Source organism: Dermochelys coriacea, chromosome 11, assembly GCF_009764565.3.
Source record: "Dermochelys coriacea isolate rDerCor1 chromosome 11, rDerCor1.pri.v4, whole genome shotgun sequence".
Classification (NCBI taxonomy): domain Eukaryota; kingdom Metazoa; phylum Chordata; order Testudines; family Dermochelyidae; genus Dermochelys; species Dermochelys coriacea.
Genome location: NC_050078.2, coordinates 22,075,048 through 22,096,633, shown reverse-complemented (window position 1 = coordinate 22,096,633; position 21,586 = coordinate 22,075,048). Strand labels below are relative to the sequence as shown.

The 21,586-nt window shown below is 39.5% G+C and overlaps 1 protein-coding gene across 1 annotated transcript in view; it reads left to right on the top strand.

Moving 5' to 3' along the window:
* The window catches only part of LRP1B (LDL receptor related protein 1B), a 1,336,604-nt gene that overhangs the window by 721,656 nt on the left and 593,362 nt on the right, over positions 1–21,586 (top strand). The window contains exons 12-14 of the mRNA XM_043505072.1: positions 5,910–6,090; positions 14,239–14,458; positions 18,116–18,305. Coding sequence (XP_043361007.1) covers positions 5,910–6,090; positions 14,239–14,458; positions 18,116–18,305 — 591 coding nt within the window. The remainder of the gene's footprint in view (positions 1–5,909; positions 6,091–14,238; positions 14,459–18,115; positions 18,306–21,586) is intronic.

Genomic DNA, 21,586 nt, shown 5'->3' with positions numbered 1-21,586 from the left:
GCATCCGATGAAGTGAGCTGTAGCTCACGAAAGCTTATGCTCTAATAAATTTGTTAGTCTCTAAGGTGCCACAAGTACTCCTTTTCTTTTTGCAAATACAGACTAACACGGCTGCTACTCTGAAACTTGGGTTTTTTCGCCTTCCTTGCAGCAGGTTCAGGTGGGCTCTGTTCATGCATAGTAGGCCATATGTTGCAACTCTTTAAGTTTATAGCGGATGTTCAGTGCAGATACTCCATAAATTAAGGCACAAAAGAACAGATAAATGGTTTGGAAAAGGAATTAAGGAGAGGTGCTTGTTAATTGAGCAAGGCAGGGTAATTTGGGGACTCCTCTGATTGGCACAGCAGGGAGCCAACCCCCCCATCATTATAGTCCACCTTAACCCCTCCTATGAGATGGGGTGATCAGTAAGGTCCCAGCCAGGGAATTGCTGGAGGGACCTGGATGAAAAGGGGGGAGCTGGTGGAACTCCACCCCCCCTCAAAAAAATTGGCTGGAATTGAAGGGTCCCGGCAATGAATCTGCTGGAGGGACATAAATTTTGCACCTACACTGCACATTTTTATCTGCTGGGTTAGTCCCAGACATACATCTAATAATAGATGTAATAAAATAATAATGTAATAACTTCCTCTAATAAACTTATTCCCATCAGGGAACTGATGGGCAGGATCCCCTGGGACACTAACATGAGAGGGAAAGGAGTCCAGGAGAGCTGGCTGTATTTTAAAGAATCTTTATTGAGGTTGCAGGAACAAACCATCCCTATGTGTAGAAAGAATAGTAAATATGGCAGGTGATCAGCTTGGTTTAACAGTGAAGTCCTTGCTGATCTTAAACACAAAAAAGAAGCTTACAAGAAGTGGAAGACTGGACAAATGACCAGGGAGGAGTAGAAAAATATTGCTCAGGCATGCAGGAGTGAAATCAGGAAGGCCAAATCACACTTGGAGTTGCAGTTAGCAAGAGATGTTAAGAGTAACAAGAAGGGTTTCTTCAGGTATGTTAGCAACAAAAAGAAAGCCAAGGAAAGTGTGGGCCCCTTACTGAATGAGGGAAGCAACCTAGTGACAGAGGATGTGGAAACAGGATGTACTCAATGCTTTTTTTGCCTCCATCTTCATCAACAAAGTCATCCCCCAGACTGCTGCACTGGCAGCACAGCATGGGGAGGAGGTGACCAGCTCTCTGTGGAGAAAGAAGTGGTTTGAGACTACTGGATGAGCACAAGACCATGGGACCGGATGCACTGCATCCAAGGGTACTAAAGGAGTTGGCAGATATGATTGCAGAGCCATTCGCCATTATCTTTGAAAGCTCATGCCAATCGGGGGAGGTCCCAGAAGACTGGAAAAAGGCTAATGTAGTGCCCATCTTTAAAAAAGGGAAGAAGGAGGATCTGGGGAACTACAGACCAGTCAGCCTCACCTCAGTCCCTGGAAAAATCATGGAGAAGGTCCTCAAGGAATCAATTCTGAAGCACTTAGAGGAGAGGAAAGTAATCAGAAGAGTCAGCATGGATTCACGAAGGGAAAGTCATGCCTGACTAACCTAACCTGTCTTCTGTGATGAGATAACTGGCTCTGTGGATGAGGAGAAAGCAATGGATGTGTTATTCCTTGACTTTAGCATACAGTCAAGGTTTCGTAAGCTTTTGATACAGTCTCCCACAGTATTCTTGCCAGCAAGTTGAAGTATGAGCTGGATGAATGGACTATTCAGTGGACAGAAAGCTGGCTAGATCATCGGGCTCAATGGGTAGTGATCAATGGCTCCATGTCTAGTTGGCAGCCGATATCAGGCAGAGTGCCCCAAGGGTCAGTCCTGGGGCCGGTTTTGTTCAATATCTTCATTAATGATCTGGAGGATGGCATGGACTGCACCCTCAGCAAGTTTGCAGATGGCACTAAACTGGGAGGAGTGGTAGATACGCTGGAGAGTAGGGATAGGATACAGAGGGACTTATACAAATTATAGGATTGGGCCAAAATAAATCTGATGAGGTTCAAGAAGAACAAGTGTAGAGTCCTGCACTTAGGACCAAAGAAGCCCATGCATTGCTACAGAATAGGGACCCAATGGCTAGGCAGCAGTTCTGCAGAAAAGGACCTAGGGGTTACAGTGGACAAGAAGCTGGATATAAGTCAACAGTGTGCCCTTATTGCCAAGAAGGCCAATGGCATTTTGGGCTGTATAGTAGGGGCATTGCAAGCAGATCGAGGGATGTGATCATTCCCCTCTATTCGGCATTGGTGAGGCCTCATCTGGAGTACTGTATCCAGTTTTGGGCCCAACACTACAAGAAGGATGTGGAAAAATTGGAGAGAGTCCAGCGGAGGGCAACAAAAATTATTAGGGAATGGAGCACATGACTTATGAGGAGAGGCTGAGGGAACTGGGATTGTTTAGTCTGCAGAAGACAAGAATGAGGACGGATTTGATAGCTGCTTTCAACTACCTGAAGAGGGGGTTCCAAAGAGGATGGATCTAGACTGTTCTCAGTGGTACCAGATGACAGAACAAGGAGTAATGGTCTCAAGTTGCAGTGGGGGAGGTTTAGGTTGGATGTAAGGAAAAGCTTTTTTGCTAGGAGAGTGGTGAAGCACTGGAATGGGTTACCTAGGGAGGTAGTGGAATCTCCTTCCTTAGAGGTTTTCAAGGTCAGGTTTGACAAAGCCCTGGCTCAGATGATTTAGTTGGGGATTGGTCCTGCTTTGAGCAGGGAGTTGGACTACATGAACTCCGGAGGTCCCTTCCAACCCTGATATTCTATGATTCTATGAAAGTTGGGACCTGATTAAACCTGTATCTAGTGTCTCTTGTCATTCTTTTGGCATAGTCAGAAAACAACCACAATCCTACTCCATTTCTGACTCCAGATGAGCGAAAACAGTTAGGATGCTCTCCTTCCTAGCCAGCTACAACTGAGTGAGCTCTTCCCTTTTTCAGTCCCTTCCTACAGGCCTGATGCCCACTAAAAGTCTAGAAGCAGGGCTGGTTGTGCGTGCTGCAGTTTAACGCTTTCCAGCCCATGTGGGATTTGTGTACCCTATCGCAATTGATATTTGTCAACACATTAAATATATTCAATGTTTGTTTACCTTTGTTTGTTAAATTTGTACCCTGAGATAGTGTGAAGAACTCATTTTAAAAACTTCAATATAAAAATATTGCCCAGTATGTAGATACCAAAATTACATTTTTATCACAGCATACAGTGAAAAATGATGATGGCACTATGGATACAGCCATAATGTATCAGAATTCATATCTGTTGAATTGAAGTAAATGAATTGAAGTAAAAGGCCCACTTTTTCCTTTATGAAAAAGTTAATAAAGAAAATTGATTAAATAATGAAATTGGCCTGTTAGGGCCTTCTCCTGCATTCCTCTTGCATACAAACCTGTACTGAAACAATATTTAAGGTCGTTGATGTACTTGGCATAAGAGGTGGAGGTGGGTGGCTTTAAGCCATCTTATGTTCTCTGAACCCTGGGGCCATCTGACTGCTGAGTGGTCCATGACATACATTAGAACAGCATCAAGGCTGCTATAATTTAAATTGGTTGAGTGCCCCGACCATATTTCTTAAAGAGGAGCCAGGAGAGGGTGGCATAAGAGCTGTTATGGATTGATGCTGCTCTACGTAGGAAGAATCTTCAAAGGGTTGGTTGTGCCATATTACAGCTGCTCTGCACCAGTGGAATAGTGCAAAACAGATGAAACAAGGCCAAGGATATGGCCTTTTCTCCTTCTGGAAGAACAGGTTGAAACATATTCAAAATTTGCACAGCTTTTTATATTCAAGGTAGATAAATTGAAATTCCATGCAGTTTACTATGTGATTTTCCAAGGAAAATTTAAAAAATGGAAGCTTTGCGTGGATCTCCGTGCAGAGGCAAACCTCCCTACCTAATAATGTGTAATGTGCTCAAGTTGGGTGGAAGAAATTAAACTGTACATTTCCCCCCCCAATTTTTTTTTTTAAATTACAGTTTGTGGTGACAGCACTGCCTGGCAGTTAGGGTATGGCAACAGCACTTCCTAGTGGTTGCAGTCTGTGGCAGCAGCCCTGCCTCACAGTTATGAAGTAGGGAAAACCTGGGCCTTCCAACTCCATCATGTTACAATGCAAGGGGCCCCTTTGAGCTCTTTAATGCAGGAATTGTGTGGTCTGGCTAATGCTCTCCAAGAGCCTCTTCCGACTGCTTTTCCCCTCCCATGTCATGGCTGGCACTTGTCCCTGGCAGCCTGGTCCATGGGTTTCAGTAGGTTAGGGTATCTCAACTCTGTGCAGCAGATCTGCTCCTGGGAATGCCTTCCTGGCATAATACCTCTGTAGAAGCGAGTGCAGGTCTGCCTCTTGCCACCTGCCCCCTGCTGTGCTGAAGAGACTCTCTTTTAAGTCCCTCCTTCAACTGAAGCATGCCCAGGAGGCCTGTCAGGGCTTCCTGATCCCAGAGTTGTCCCACAGTCTTAACTCTTCAGTGTGGGTTTATTCATGCCATCATAGTATCTTTAAAACACATTATATATTTTGCAGAAATATGTTGTTGTACAAAATTTCCCATGCCACACTGTTGTACATTCTGCATGCCTACTGGCTGCTATCCTCAATATTTCTGTTCCCACAGAAAGGTTGCTGAAATACGAGTGGTATTGGCAGTATATAGTTTGTGAATTGTTTTGGGATGTTATGTTATGGTATGCTGCAGCCTGGCAGAATCATCACAGAAATGGGTACAGAACTACTGAGTGTCTCTTCACAAAAACTGGGTATCATAATGGAAAATAAAAGGATGATATGTTTCTCGCTCAGGATAATGGATAAGTAGGATTTTTATAACTGGGTCATGCTAAATTAGAAAAAATGTTTTACTAGAATATCTGTTAATATATGATGTATACAACTGACAATTAAAAGTAATGAATTCAACTTTACTGAAGTAATATTAATACAATATCACTCAATGCTGAATTTAATTAAATGCATGTAATTAAATGGTGATTTAACCTGCTGTTAAATAGGTAAATAACATATCAAGATTTGGGATTTTTAATTTACAAGGTAAAAATGAAGGTGTGTAGTTCCTTAGACTCCAGGGTTCTTCATTATTTTGATGTTGTGCTTTCAGAAGCTTCATGCGAAGAGGCCACAAGAGGAAGCAACAATCCAGATAATTTCTGATTATGGAACTTATAAATTCCATTGAAAGCCAGTAGAACCTGAAAGTCCTGGACATTATACATAATGCACTCTTAGGGACAATTGTTTTCAGCAGTGAGAGGAGACATACTAGTGCACTGATACTCAGATCTCAGTGTTTCAGGAGCCAAATTAATGACCAATATTGCCCCAAAGAGCCACAGTAATGTGAAATCATTATTTCATTTACTATTTTATATATATTATTTTTAAAGAAAAATGACTGGACAACTATTCTACAATTGGCTAGCATCCTGATTGTTTACTAACAGGTTGGTTAATAATTCAATCACAGTGTTTTAATATCATGTGCTGCAAAGAGCCACTTTCGGCTCCCTAGCTTCAGTCTCAGTATCACTGTATTAGTTCATTTTCCAAGACATATATATGGGTCACGTTTCAGAGTAGCAGCCGTGTTAATCTGTATTCGCAAAAAGAAAATGAGTACTTGTGGCACCTTAGAGACTAACAAATTTATTTGAGCATAAGATTTCGAGTCTCCTTTTCAGGGCCCCTCCTGGGGCAAGTCAGCTACTCTTCACTCCTTACTGAGGAGCAAAGACTTAATCCAGCCCAAAATGAGCAAAATAATTTCAGACTTTATTTATACTACCTTTTATCTATCGATGATTAGCTTAAAAGAAACATCAGAAAACAGAACACTAACATATAACAGTAATTCAAACTTTTTTTTAACAGATCTTGATAATGTTGAAGGCATAGCAGTGGACTGGATTGGAAATAATTTGTACTGGACAAATGATGGCCATAGGAAAACAATTACTGTAGCCAGATTGGAGAAAGCCTCTCAAAGTCGGAAAACTTTGTTAGAGGGAGATATGTCTCATCCGAGAGGAATTGTCGTTGATCCTGTCAATGGGTATGAAGTCATTTAATTTATTTTACTAGTTTTTATTTTACTAAATTTGTCTCCACTATGAATACATTTAGTGTCAAATTCCCCTCTCTGACCAACACAGCCGCTCTTAGAAATTTGGGCTAAATTATGCATATGAAAGAAGCTAGCAGACCTATGCATTAAGCATTTGATTCACTGGTATTCTGCTGTCTTCCAAAAAGCACAGGGGTCTGTGATGGGGCTGATCTTACCCCTGCAGCACCTCTTGCTGCTTGTCCAGGGAATTAGTGTTTCCAGCCTCCAAAGCGCCCTCTGCAGGCTGGTGTCCTGCTTGCCGCTGGGCCCCAAGTCCCTCCCAGACCCCTTTCATGCTGAGGTGCTGCCCCCGGCAGTACCCCCACATATCTGCGTCTCCCTTCTGGGAACCCTGCACCCTCTATCCCCACTTTGCCTCAGTCTTTGGCTACTGCCAGTCACTATCTAGCCCCTGCTCCACAGGGAAGACTGCAGTATAATTGCCACTCATCATTGGCAAGGAGGGTCTGGACCTGCTGCTTCTGCCTACCCTGGGATGCCCTCTGCAACCCCAATACCCTTTTCCTAGGCCTTCATCAAGGCCCGCAGCCTGGGGGGTTTTCAGGCTGGAGCTGTGTCACAAGTACTCCTTTTCTTTTTACAGATCCTCTGACCTTTCCCCAGCCCTGCTCCACTTTACATACCCTGCTCAGGTCCCAGCAATCAGACCCCTCTCTCTCAACATCTAGAGAGAGACTGTGTCCTCCTGGCCCACTGCCTCTTATAAAATTCAGCTGGGCCCTGAATGGGCATGGCCGCAGCTGTGGCTGTTTCCTCAATCAGCAGCCCTCTTGCAGCCTCAGCCCTCTCTCAGGGCTGATTTCAAGCCCTTCAGGGCAGGAGAGGGTGACCACACTGCTACAGGGCCATATCATGCTCTCAATCTGACAGGTACAAATCCCATTGCTGTCTGTGGGAATTGCACACATGGATCAAGAACAAAATACAGTCTTAAATATTTTAATCCACACTTGTTTGTAAAACTAAGCATGGATTGGGTAAAAACAAACACTTTCCACAAAACCTTATATTATTCATATTCCACTATCTGAAAAGGACAGATCTAGATCCAATTCAGTGAGCTTAACAATTGACTTTGAAAGGAATGGCATGCTCTTAAGTCTCCTCAGACATGCAACTAATAGGGCAATATCTAGCTACCTACATGTTTACACCTTTTCCAGCTAACTCTTTATCCAAATGGAACACTATATGATGTGTGTTTGTAATAGTTTATGTAGGATCTTTGGCCCTGAATTCGATGAATGGATTACACTGATCCACAGAGACACTTTTTTTCATCTGTGATGGATATAACTTTTGGTAATAGTTTTTATAATACTTAACTGTCATAGAATGCCCACAGTGAAAGAAGAAAACAGGGAAAATTGGCATTTAACATAACTTCCCCTTTTCTGAAAGGCATGCCACTTACCGTGAAAGGGTGCAATACATGTTAATCAGGTGTTTTTGTACTGTATATTATATATTTACTGTTCTACATGGGGACATAAGCACTATATCAGAATTGCCATACTGGATCAGACCCCTGGTTCAGCTAGTCAAGTATCCTGTCTCCAACAGTGGCCAGCACCAGATGCCTCAAAGGAAGTTGAAAGAATCCCACAATAAACAGATGTGGGATAATTCCTATTAGTTAGAGATTGGCTTAATCCCTGAAGCATAAGGTTGTCTTCTAAAACTCTCTGTATGCAGGGACTGTTCTTATTTGTGTAAAATGTACCATCCCTCTTTGAATCTTACTAATTCTTGGCCTCAGCAGCATCATATGTGGAACATGATTGTAGCTGTCACAATTAGGATATATTAAAATTAATATAAATTGGGCAAATATATCACTATTCCACTCTTACTGTAACAGGAAGAGATCCTTTTAAATTTACTCAAGAAGATAATTTGCTCATTTAGTATTACTTAAATCTAACAATGAGGGAGACGATATAGAGGGTTTTTTCATGCATTTTAAAGCTTTTTCTATTTATTTATTTTTTAGAATGGAGTAATCCTATACAACTTCAGATGTTTTTACCAAAGTAGAGAACACTTGTAATAAATGTCATCTTAGTGCTACCCTATATTCTAAGGGACATACTGGTTACTAGGGATAAACAACAATGACAAAAACAAACAAGCACAGTTATAATGGCTTCAATAAAAAACATCTGTAGATATTTGGATGTGTCATGCGGATGCAGTACATCTGAAAAAGAAATTGCCATATATCAACCAAATTTGTATTTTAACACAACCTTTCCTCTCCCCTTCCACAAATCTCAAGTTTATCTTATTGTACATTATAAAAAAGTACTTGGATACACTGTCTTAATAAATCCACGAGACAGATCATTTTAATTGCTGGCAAAATTATACAAAATGGGCAAAATGACAAAAATGACCTTATGTTGATGCAACAGGAATTCAGTGTATCCATGACCCAGTTGGCAAGATTGTTCTATAAAGTATCACTGGAATGAGTCATCTAGATAATTCTAGTTTGGCTGAGCTGATTGCTATATTCCTAACACTTGGATTTATTTACATTTTCAGTTTTTCATTTCCGAGTTTGTCTTTGGAAGAAGGCAAACTATTATAGGAAGGCTATAATTAGTTTAACTCGTATAGTAGTGATGTAAATTAGACCCCATATCATCCCAGTACCTGAAATTATTTTGTCAAATTTTCCAGCTCACTGATTTCTATCAGTTAAATATGTAGCAAAGGAAGGTATTGCATGAAGATGCATCGTCTGAGAAGGGATAACGTACAGTGCTCTTTTCTAATAAAATAAAACACACTTTCCTGGTTATACTCCTTTATAAAAGTTGTCCTGAGGGAGAAGGTTTATTATGGCATTTTATTATGGCTTCCGAATATTAGACTACAAGATAAGCATTGCAAAAGCATTGCAAAACAATAACTATATTTTGGTGTTCAGTTAAAACACATTAATACAAATGTCATTCACTTTGGGCATGTTTTGTCATCTGATGGGAGATAGCTACAAAAAGCCGAAGCATAAAGTTAAAAGAAAAAAAAAGCGATTGCCTTTTAACCAGTCATAGAAATGTTTGCAAACTATATTGATTGATTGGGCCTTTCAGTAGAGTAAGTAGTATATTGACCTAGTTGTTTGCTTCAGTCCTAGAGAGCTTCAGATTTCACTGATTCTGTAGTGAAACTGAATATGGTTCCAGTCAGATTTATAATGCAGTGTATAAGCCCAGGGCATTGAATTTGGTTTTGTCCTTACCATTAAATTAAAGCAATAAAAACCTTCCTTTTCTATTGTGAGCTGGAAGAGATAGAAAAGATTGAAGAAAACAGATGTTTACTTCTGTCATTTTTCAAAGCAATTCAAATTATCCTATGTAAACCCTGGCACATTTTTCATTTAATTTCTTAACAATTTGTGATGTAAAATAAAATAGATCAGTGATATTTATTCCATGTGGCTGGGTTGAATAAAGCGGTTGCCCAGCAGACCAGAGCATCATTTCATACATTTGATGTAATCTAAGAATATGCTAAATAGGTTTGATAACAGAAGTATTGTTAGTGAAACATTTCATAACCCTGCTGGAAATGTAGTGATTTAAGAGCTAAAATTCTTGAGCTTTACTCTTTAAAATACAGGTAAGAATCATAGACTTGATTCTGATCTCCCACCACCATAAATCAGAAGCAACTCCACTGTAGTTCGTGGAATTTAAATGACATAAAACTGCTGTGAGATCAGTATCAGCTGCACAAAGCCTAACTGAGTCTTAAACAATTAATATTCTTAAACATGTAATTAATATTTTTACTAATATAGTCAGAATGGAATTCTGCTGATTTTAAGATCCAAATACCATGACATAGTTCCTAGAATACCCCTATTTGTGAGATTCCTGTCTTAGTACTTCTGGTATGTGCTTTGTGTAAATCTAAAGCATGACCAGTATATTAATTCTCTTACTTGTATTCAATAGTTCTTATTAAAAAGTTAACATTTGCCAATGGCTACCAAACAGCGATACTGTGGATACCATAATGTTCCCTGTGATTATATACAAATAAAATTATGTTAAAAGAACATAATTAAGGTTGCAGAGTCAAGCACTCAAAAGTTAGGAAATGCCAGAATTGAGGGTGCCTGTGCAACCCCCTTGTGCGTATGCATTATGATACCATCTTTAAGTTCATAATTATATACTATTTCTTCCCTAAGACCCCTGCCTCATTCAGCGAACAGTGCTCAATTATTGAGCAGCAGTTCAATTCTCATTTGTTCATTATGTGGCCCCATACCTTACTTCACATTATACAAACCCTGCTATGAAAACAGTTATTAATTTCCTCATGGACTTTTCTGTGGCACTCATCACTATTGTATTTGAGTGCTTCACAAACATTAATCAATTTATTTTCACTATACACCCGTGCGAAGAGAGGATAGCATTATCCCCATTTTACAGATTGGAAACTGATGCACAGAGAGATTAAGGTCAAAAGCATCCACTAATTTTGAGTGCCCAGTTTGAGACACCTAGAACCTGATTTTTCAGAATACTTAGCATAATGGAACATTTTGTATGTTCAAGCACATTGACTTCAGTTGCAGCTATGAGTGGTCAGCACATTTTTAAATAGGATGCCAGGGTCTCAAGTCGGACACCCAAAAAATTAGGGACACACACAAAAAGTTTTCTTTAAGTGACTCTCCTACCCTCACATAGGAACTCTGTTAATGAGGGAGGAATAGAATCCAGTTCTTCTGGTCAGTATTCAACTGCCTTAACCAAGAGATCATCCTTTCTCTTCCTCCAATACCTTGCTTCATTCACTGCACACCTTCCAACTTCTTCAGCAAATGAAGGAGCGGTCAACAACCTCCTTTGCTACTGAAATCTGAAAACATCTCCAGAGTAGGTCCATCCTGTGCACTGTAGTATTTGATTATATAATTAGAGACTACAAATGCACAAGGTGCCAAATTAATTTTGACAGGCAACCTTAAGTCTAGCATCTCATAACTTCAGTGCTTGACTTAATAACGTTCTTTTAACATTTTTTCTTTCTTTTGTGAGTGTGTGTCCATGTGTGTATAACATCCCAAGTTCTTAAAAAAGGCAAATAGAATTTCTGATTTTTCAATCATGTTTTTTGCCACCTACATGGTTCACCAACAAGGTTGTACCTTTAGAGTCACCATTCAGACTTCTTCTACTTGAGTTAATGGAGTAACTGATAGCACTAGTAGGCTGTCATCCTCTATGTGGACCAGTACTACAGAGGGATGGGAAAATTTGCCAGTGGGTGTCACAGACATTTGCTGACAGCTGAAGAATGTTTAGACTCAGGAATCTTGGGTTCCACCCCAGGAATTGGAGGGTTGAGAGTAGACACTTCTGCACATTTCCTGCAAGTATGATCCCCTTCTTCCCCTTCCAACCTGTCCCTTTCCCAAATCAGTCTTTTCCCCCCTCTGGCTCTTCATCCCAATCCCATTATCTTCACCTAGCTAGTTCCACTATCCACTCCTCAAACCTCTCATCCCAATCCCAGTCCCTTTTCCCAGCAAGTCTTAGTCTCACCTCTCCAAAGGGAGTCTCCCTCTTCCAGTCCCAGTCATTTGTCCTGCTCCCAGTTCCAGTTTCCTTGCTCAGCCATTCCCAGTTCTGCCCCTCCCGACTCCTCATCCATTCTGTCTCCCAACCCTGGCCTGCAATCACTCTCACTGCTTCACCTACATTCTTTATCCCCACAAGCTCACACTCCTAAACTCCCTCCCTCCAAACTCAGTGTGTCTCCTCCCAGCTCCTTGTCCCAATCTCTTTGCTCAGCCAATCTCAATTCTCTCTCCTCACCTCAGTTCCTCTTCAGATCCATATCCCTCACTACTTTTCCTTCTCCCTCAGTCTCAGATGTCCTCTGATTTTTCATTTGATCTTACCCTCTATCATCTCTGCAGGTCCAGCTTTTGTCTCTTCTATCTTCAACTCAGGCAGCCTCCTCCTCCAGTCTGCCTGCACCCAATTGTGGGTGAGTGGCATAGAGAACATAGGAGAAACAGCCTCCTTGCTCTCACTTTAGATGTACAGACTCTGCATTACCCACAGCAGTTCAGAGTTGCAGTCTTAGGGAAGTCTTGCTCAGCCCTGGGCTAGAACATACTCAGTGCAGACAGAAACTTCGGGCAATTTAGCTGTTCTCTTCAGAACATGTGTGAACTTCAATTTTAAAGGCTTCTAATTTGGTCAAATTTGGGTGGATTTTCACAGGGACAACAAAAGGCATGTCCCGGACATACAGGTTACACCATGTCAAATTTCAAGATTCTACTCCAAAGCATGGGAGTAGTAGGGCTTTTCAAAGAAAAGGTTGACAGACATTTTTAACATGGACAAAATATATTTCCCCCTAACCTTGTTCTGAGAAATGGCTGAACTCATGGCAGAAATTTTCCCAAAATATTCAGCATGAGGCAGACATTCAGGATGGAAAATTTCAGTCCAAACTGTTTGACAATGTGTTAAACAACTGCAAACAGGGTCTTACAATGCAAAGTGTCAAGCAACCTTAATAGTCAGCCTCATCCTATAATACCTGCATGATATATTTTGGCAAATGTTCATTTTTTTAACTGTAGCCACTTTATAAAACATAAATAGTTCCATACTTACTTATTTTTGTTCGACCAGTCTCAGGTTAAAGGATCTTCAAAGCTCTCAAGAACTGTACATAGTCCATCTTTTTCCCCCAGAAGAAATGGTGTTGCAAATTTTTCACTTTTTTTTTTTTCATTTTGCCAAATTTGTGTCCCAGGAGTAAACTGCAGTTATAAGGCCCAGTACTGCAAAGTGATGAGCACCGTGATCCCTGCATAGAAAAGCATTTAAGCACATGCTTCACTTGAGGTCCCACTGAAGTCAAAACTACTCATGTGTTTAAAGTTAAGCATGTGAGTAAGTGCATTTCTGAATTGGGGCCAGGGTGATAAGCACCTGGCCAGATCAAGTCCATATTGTACTACTGAAGATGTTTACATTCAAACAGCATCTAATTTGTAGAGTCAATCAATAAGAAGTCTCTGATCATTTAATTGCAGCAAAACATATATAAATGAAAACCCTAAAATACTGTTTGAAAATAATCTTCTATTTTATAAAAATACAAACATATTTGGTTAAAGTAGTTATGTGTAGTAGGGGAGCACTAAGGCACATACTTTGTGCTGCTGCTATTGGAAAAGTATATTAGCTGACTAAAGAAATGTACACAAGTCCCTTGTATTCCAGGAAAGTGGTAAATTCAAGTGAAAAATAAATATGGCCTACAAATATCATAAATGAAAATGGCAAATATAACCGGTGCAACAAAACCTTAAGAACAGATACATTCAGCAGCCAGTATATGAATGATGGAAACTTAGAGTCTTTGAATACAACTAGATAAAAACAGCCTACGTTTTTTTTCTTTCTAAAAATCTGTATAAGGTATAAACCAATCACAATATTGTTTTAAGTCATCAGCTTTTAATATGTGATAGAAGTAGCATTCAAAGTTTCAAGGTCACTTAACCTCTAGTTATTAAACTTGTTTGTGTTCAGTTAACTCATCCTATGTGGAGTTTTCAATAGTGGTAAGCAGCAATAGAGAAAAGCAGATACTTTGCATCAAGAAGACAAAATAGACTTGGCCAAATGATACCAATACAATTGTGCCCTTTGGAACAAAGTCAATCCAATTCCTGGTCTTAAAAAAATCATAATTGCTGTGATTAAATAAAGTCTCTAGCAGCTCATTAACGGTACTCTGACTTCTCATATCAGTCATCTCACTTTTTAATCACATAATTGATCATATTCTCTGTGTATAGAATAGTAGTTTAATGACACTGAACCAGAGGGATTTTTTTTTCTTTGCTGCAAATGCTGCTATTCATTTGAAGAAATCAGCAGGTGTCATTCATGCAAAAGCCTAAAGCAAACTACAATCGTATGAAGTTACAAACTTTTTGTTGAAGGCCTTCTAAAATATAAATCAGATAGTTCAAATGATATCTGAATGCTTTTATTTATAATTTCATAGCTGGATGTATTGGACGGACTGGGAGGAAGATGAAATAGATGACAGTGTGGGAAGAATCGAGAAGGCATGGATGGATGGCTACAGCCGGCAGATTTTTGTGACATCAAAGATGCTGTGGCCAAATGGTTTAACTCTGGACTATCATACAAATGTATTGTACTGGTGTGATGCCTATTATGATCACATTGAAAGAATATTTTTGAATGGAACTGACAGAAAGGTAAAAGAAAAATGCTGCTGTTTTGTCCACAGGCTTCCGCTTTCACTGAATCATATTGTGTTGTGTTAAAAATATTTTTCAATGTTTTTTTCCCCCTTCGCTCCTGCAAGGCTGCTGTAAGTAGATCCTGTGGGGTGCCTGGCATAAGCTCCAATGAAAACAGTGCAGTTGGCACTCTACTGTAGGAGAACATGGCATGGCCTCACATATTTTTCTTAGCTTTAGAAGCCATGATACAAAGGTGTGGTTTTTTTCAATCCAGTTTTCCCATGTAGCAGTGAACTGTGGTGTGATTGAGCCACCAGGCTACAGAGACTTCCAGTAGAGACAAATTTAACACAGCTCCTTCTGGCTCTGCCAGCAGGAGCCTTCTGTTGAGCTCACCTGGTAAAACAGCTTTTCATGGACTGCGTAGGTCAGTGCTTGAGACGCTGTTACAATGTGCAGGGACACACACTAAGTCCAGCCACTGGATTATGGAGCTTGCTAATTGATTTAGCCAGCTTCACCAGCTAGACACATAGATTCTGTAGCCTGAAAGAACCATTATGATCATCCAGTCTCATCTCCTGTGTAGCACAGGCCATAGTACTTCCCCCAAAATACTTCCTTGAGCGTATCTTTAAAAAAAATCCCGTCTTGATTTAAAAATAGTCAGTGATTGAGAATCCACTATGACTCTTGGTAAATTGTTCCAGTGGTTAATTACACTCACCATTAAAAATTTACACCTTATTTCCTATCTGTATTTCTCTAGCTTCAATGTTCAGACCTACACGATGAGTCCCTATTTACAGTTTCTGAGACCTATCAGCCAGTTTTTAATCTATTTAATGTGTGCCATGTTCATTTTATACCATTCCAGGTTTTAATCAAAATGTTGTGTGTGGTACCAAATCCAATGCCTTACAGATTTCTCAGTATTATGTTGGCATTATTATCTTTGTCAACTAAACTTGTAATCACATACAAAAAATATCAAGTTAGTGTGATAGGATCTCTTTTCTATAAATCAATGTTGATTTACATTGATTACATTACCCTCCTTTAGTTCTTTATTAATTGAGTCCCATTATCTTTCAAGGCTCAATATCAGGCAGACAGGCCTGTAATTACCTGTCATCCTGTTTTTAAAAACTGGCACAACATTAGCTTTCTTCCGGTCTTCTGATACTTCCCCAGTTCTCCAAGACTTTTATTTAAAATCAACACTAATAGTCCAGCGAGCTCCTTAAACAACTGTGGCAAGTAATCTGGACCTACTGACTTAAAAATGCCTAACTTTAGTAGCTTTTCTTTAACATCCTCAAGAGATACTAATGGAATGGTAAGAGTGTTATCACCATCTGATGAGACTCCATCTGTGTTTTCCCCAAACGCAGAACAGGAATATATATTGAACACTTTTGCCTTTTCTAAATTATTGTTAATTCTACCATTTCCATTTACTTGGAAATTGTCAGACACAATAAATACTTTGTTATTTTAGAAGTTGCTGGAGGAAGTGGCAGTGACTCAGTGGTCAAGGGCACAACACCCACTTATGGAAACCTGTTCCAAAGCCTAATAGTTTGTGGTAAAATTCACCTTATCTATCTAAGGATGGAAAAGTGAAATTCAACACCTAAAACTAGGACCAGGGCATTCCCCTCAATAGCCACTGCTTCAGACTATGGGATGGAATAACACACACAGACTGTCTGCACCCTTGAGCAGAGTGTGAGGGCCACAGGATCTACACAATCACAGATCCTGTGATCTTTGTTTTGACCCTTGCTGATTCAACCCTATGTGCTAGCCTACTTAGCACGTAGCAGTTGTGGAGACTACCTTTGTATACATGGTTGCTTCGTGGGTGCTTCCTCCTGCATAACCTCATTGTGTTGCTTATGTGATGCCAAAACATTTGTGCAGATGGATTTGCTTCAGCTCTGTCATCTTTGTTCCACTCCAGCAGTGTCAAGGGGTTGGTGACTTGCTCCAACAGTATAGCTAGGGATGCTCTTTTCTGCTTTTTCTCCATCCCCCAACTCCACCACCTGCCCCATCATAAAGGACATGTTGGGGGTAGGAAAAGCATGGTCATAGAGCCTTGCATCCTGCCAATCCTGGGTTAACAGAAAAGCTCCTTGGAAGCCATTGCAGCTGGTAAAGGTTGGACTAGGTTGTTCTAACTTTTACTGAGGGCTGAATTGGCCTCTGCCCACCACCTAGTTTGGGAGTCTGCAATGGAGCATTTCCCTCTGCAGGCCTTGTTCTGAATATAGCTTGGCTGCACTCAAAGATCTCTCTCATTCTTTTTAAAAGTGTTGTTGATACAATTTAAGATTTGGATGAAATGTTTGGTTCTTAAATTGTCATTTGGTAATTACCAGGTACACTTACCTTTGTGTTTGGTATTAAGTATTTTAACATTAAATATGGCAAATTATGGACCAAATTCAGAACTGGAGTAAGTAAGTGCATATTCAGCAGACTTACACATTTTCCTTGTGTGCCAGTACAGTGGGGAATTACAGCGGGTAAAGAAGATTACACAGATCCACCAGTAGGGATGGTTTAAAATTATGTGTTGAAACTATTTTTTTGGAAAATTTAGCTTTTGTAGTTGTGAAAATGACTGCTTGAAAATCAAAATATTTTGATTTGGAAATGCTGCACATGAGAATTGTCATTTGAATGCCTTATCTCCCCATTCTTCTCTATTGGTCAGGCTACCCAGATGAACTACATTTTCTATGAAGCTGGATGGCCAGGGACTTCCATGATGCACTGCTTTCCCACACCAAGAAGGGAGACAGTGGTGCATCGTGGGAAACGTTGCCTGACAAGAGCACTCAGCCGATAGAGGAGAATGAGAGCTTGAGGAACCCAAACTACAATTCTCATTTGGCACTGTAGAGGCATTAACAAAAGGAAATATTTGGGGGTTTGGCCATAAATTTTGGAATTTGAATTTCTGCCAAAAAGCAAAATTTTGTGTTGAAAGTTTAGATTAAATTTTTTTTTCATTTCCATCAAAACTTTACACGGGAAGAAAACCCAAGTTTAACTGCCTCTATATGGGGCAGTCCCTTTTATGTGAGGAGCTGCATTTATCACCAAGGCAGACCTGAGACTGGAGTAGTGGCTGTGAGGTGAGTTTTACAGCAACTCTACAGCCTCTGTACTGGAGATAGGATTTTACACATAATTCCAGTGACTAGGTAATCATGGAAGATGCTTTTAATTTGAAAGGTTGCCTTATTTCAGGGACCATGATGTGTATTCTCCTCCAACTTCAATAACTCAGTTCCATTTAACAGTAGTGAGAGTAATGACTGTAGATCACTGGAAGAAGATAAATAACCGAGTGATAAACCAATGGCACCCATAAAGCCACATGGTAGAACCTGAAGACAAAAAAAGATACATGTGCATTATCAGAGTAGGGCCTCTTATTTAGAGTGTATTAAAATGTCTGAAAAACATTTGGGATATTCGAATATCAAGTCAATTAGAATCAAACTTTGATTATGCTGTATGTTATGAATAAAATCTTTGTGTATGGACAGAGTTGCTCATTACTGAGATTTCTGTCTTCTCTTCCCAACTCTGACATATATACTAAAACATTTCAGTTCTGATCAATATTCAGTTCACATTATTTAATTGCAGGTAGTCTACAATGGAAAGGAGCTCAATCATCCTTTTGGGCTATCACATCATGGAAATTATATTTTCTGGACAGATTATATGAATGGATCTATTTTTCAGTTGGATCTGATGATGAGGAATGTGACACTACTAAGAAGTGAGAGACCACCTCTCTTTGGGCTTCAGATTTATGATCGCTACAAACAGCAAGGTATTGACAATATGTAACTTCTTTACAAGGTTTCACACTAAACAATATCTCACAATAGTTATGTATACTGAATATTTTTCTCATGCTTCCTCAATGTTTGGAGGAAAACAGCTGGGTTCAAAGCCAATGAAAATACTCATAAAGATCTAAAGATATTTCATGAGGTTTCAGCCCCTTATAGGATCTTAAAATTGATCATCTCCTTGCTCCTACCTGCCAGCTACATTGACTCACAATATTATACCTCACTGCAGTTATTGGATGTGTGTTCACACAGTCTTTGTGGATGGCCAGTTTTTCCATACATGTGAAAAGAATCTTGAAATACAGTACATAACTCAGTACATAATACATATTTTTTGTTCAATCATATTGAAGATATTGTTGTAGCTACCTTTTCACAATGGCTGGCAAGACCAGAAACATTTTCTATCTTTTTTTCTTTTGTAATTTTCTTCTCCTCCTTGATCTTTATCAGCTCCACGACAGCATAATTCAGTGGCTCAGTCAGCTAAGACTGCAATTATGCCTTGCTGTGCTGTATTGATTGACCAGTAGGGGGAAGCATACAGCACAATTTAAATCAGAGGAGAAATTTTCCTCCTGAAATAAAAGGTCATAGAGAGAGAACATGGATATGGTTCAGATAATGTGGTTCCTAGCTCAGTTTAGTTTACAATTATGTTCAGTGAAGAAATTACTTGGGTTCTCATTACTTGTCTACAAGACAAAGCAGGTATTATTGTAAGAGCAAAATATGAAATACCAACCCAGACATAGATTTAATTTGAGCTTAAATAGCAGAAACTCAGAACTGAGAACCCTTCCAAAGGATAGCTACAGTATAACAAAATAACAGTATATGGTATAGTTTTAGATACAAATATGAACTTGTGGAACTGTTTGATCAATACATTGGGAATGTGTGTAATGATCTTCAAAAGAACAGAATCAGATAGGGCTATCATTCTGTCTGGAATAAAAGTAGAATAATGCTTCCAGTTTCCATAGAAGATCAAAGTCTCCCACATGGCAGCTCATCTAGTTAATCTTTTATATGAGACATTCGATATAATTTTCAAGCATATCTGAACCTAAAATGAAATTGAAATGCTGTAACATTCATCTTTGTGTTAAATGTCTGTCTATTATGCCTATTGATTATTATACTATGGCTCTAAAATAAGCTTTGTTGAGCCGCAGATAACATATTAAGTTAGTGACTGTTACAGTTACTGAAACCAGTTACAGGCTGATTGCACCTCTGTCCCTTTACTGGTCTCTCTGAGTATACCCCCCTCAGGTGTTAAGTCTCATGCCTTTACCTGTCTTGCAGTGGAATTTCTTAATCTCGATATAATGTCCCATCAAACTCAGTTGCTTCTTATCATGCAGATCTGGCTGGACACCTGCATTTCTTCCTTTGGGAGTTTCTGACCAGTGATATAGTGGTCCAATTATTGTATTGATGAATTATTTTTGTGACAGGACAAAGTATGAAGTCTTCTTTATGTCTTAGACTAGTGTTTCCCACTCTGCTGGTGAGGCTATCTAAAAGAGGTCCTCTGTGACAATAGCTCCACTGTTTGGCATTTAGACCCATTCAGCCTTAATGGCTTTCAATCACTAGTCTCGTGTGTGTGTGTGTGTGTGTGTGTGCGCGCGCGCGCTTAAATTCTTTTCCCCTCTGAGACATTCCACCACCCCAATTCAGAAATTTAATCCATAGACCATATTTTGGGGTACATTTACTACCAAGTGCCATCACATTTGTCACACAGTGTTCAAGGCTATCAGCTTTTGCATAACTGTCCACCCCTTAGTCCAGGCACTTTTTCAAGTACTCCCGAAGTCATGGACCAAGATGGTTCAAGGCTTTTTCTACTAATGTAGATCATAAAATTGAACACAGTTACCTAAAATATGGATGGAGTAGATTTTAAGTCAGATTTTCAAAAGAGCTCAATGCTCACAGTTGGAAACAGGGTTTCAAAAGAACTTAACACCCAATTACTTACACTGAGAGCAATGGCAATATAGGAGCTATTGTTTGCTGAGCCCTTTTCAAAATGTGGCTCATAATTGTTGCATAGTTCATGGTGTACATATATGTTGCATGTATGTAATAATATCAATAATTTAAGCAAATAATTACATTAGGTTATTATCAAGATTAAAATGCAATTGGATATTTGATTAATTTATATCTATCTACCCACCTATCTATCTACCATATGGTATGATACTAAAGCTAGGCTGTTTAGCTTACACATCTTTGACTATCTTTGACACCATTAGGCTTGTGGTAAGGCACAGGCTAACATAATCATGGAAATATAGGTCTGAAGGAATTGCTCACTAGTTGTAAATACTTCAGTGTACCATTTGAATAAGAGGATTAACCCTATACATATTACATAATACAACATTTTTATATGTGTAGTACAAATTGGATGCAAGGTAACTGTGTCATGACTTTAGAACATAGCCCCATTTTTACTGAAATAAAATGGAATCCTGCCCTACTTTGGATCTTATGCAAAATTTCAGTGCAGCAGTTAAAAACTAATGCAAATGTTAGAAACAGGATAATCATTTTAAAAGCAAAAAGAAAAGGAGTACTTGTGGCACCTTAGAGACTAACAAATTTATTAGAGCATAAGCTTTCGTGAGCTACAACTCACTTCATCGGAAGCATTTGGTGGAAAAAACAGAGGAGCTCCTCTGTTTTTTCCACCAAATGCATCCGATGAAGTGAGCTGTAGCTCACGAAAGCTTATGCTCTAATAAATTTGTTAGTCTCTAAGGTGCCACAAGAACTCCTTTTCTTTTTGTGAATACAGACTAACACGGCTGCTACTCTGAAACCTGTCATTTTAAAAGCAGTAAATGGGGAGGGGATGTCAGAAAATAAAAGCTTTCTTGAAAAAGTATGATTCTTGAAATGCCTGGTAGCTGAACAATAAGGGTTTTGGAAACAGTTCACAGCTGATGCCACAGAACAGACCAATTTCTGCATTGTACTACTGTTTCATGAGATTGTCAGCCTAGGAGTCTCTTCAGCAATTCCATTGTCACCCTTTCTTTGAATAGTTGCTTGGAATTCATTTGATATGTCTTGTCATTTAGGCTACCACTGATTTAATCCCCTATATTTAATGCTCTATATGCATTAACCTTGAAACCTTTAACTTGAATTCAAATCTAGCCATTTACTTTAATTTGGAGGTCTGCTTTAGGATACCCCACTGGAATAAAAAGAGCAGGGTTGCAGGCTGAAG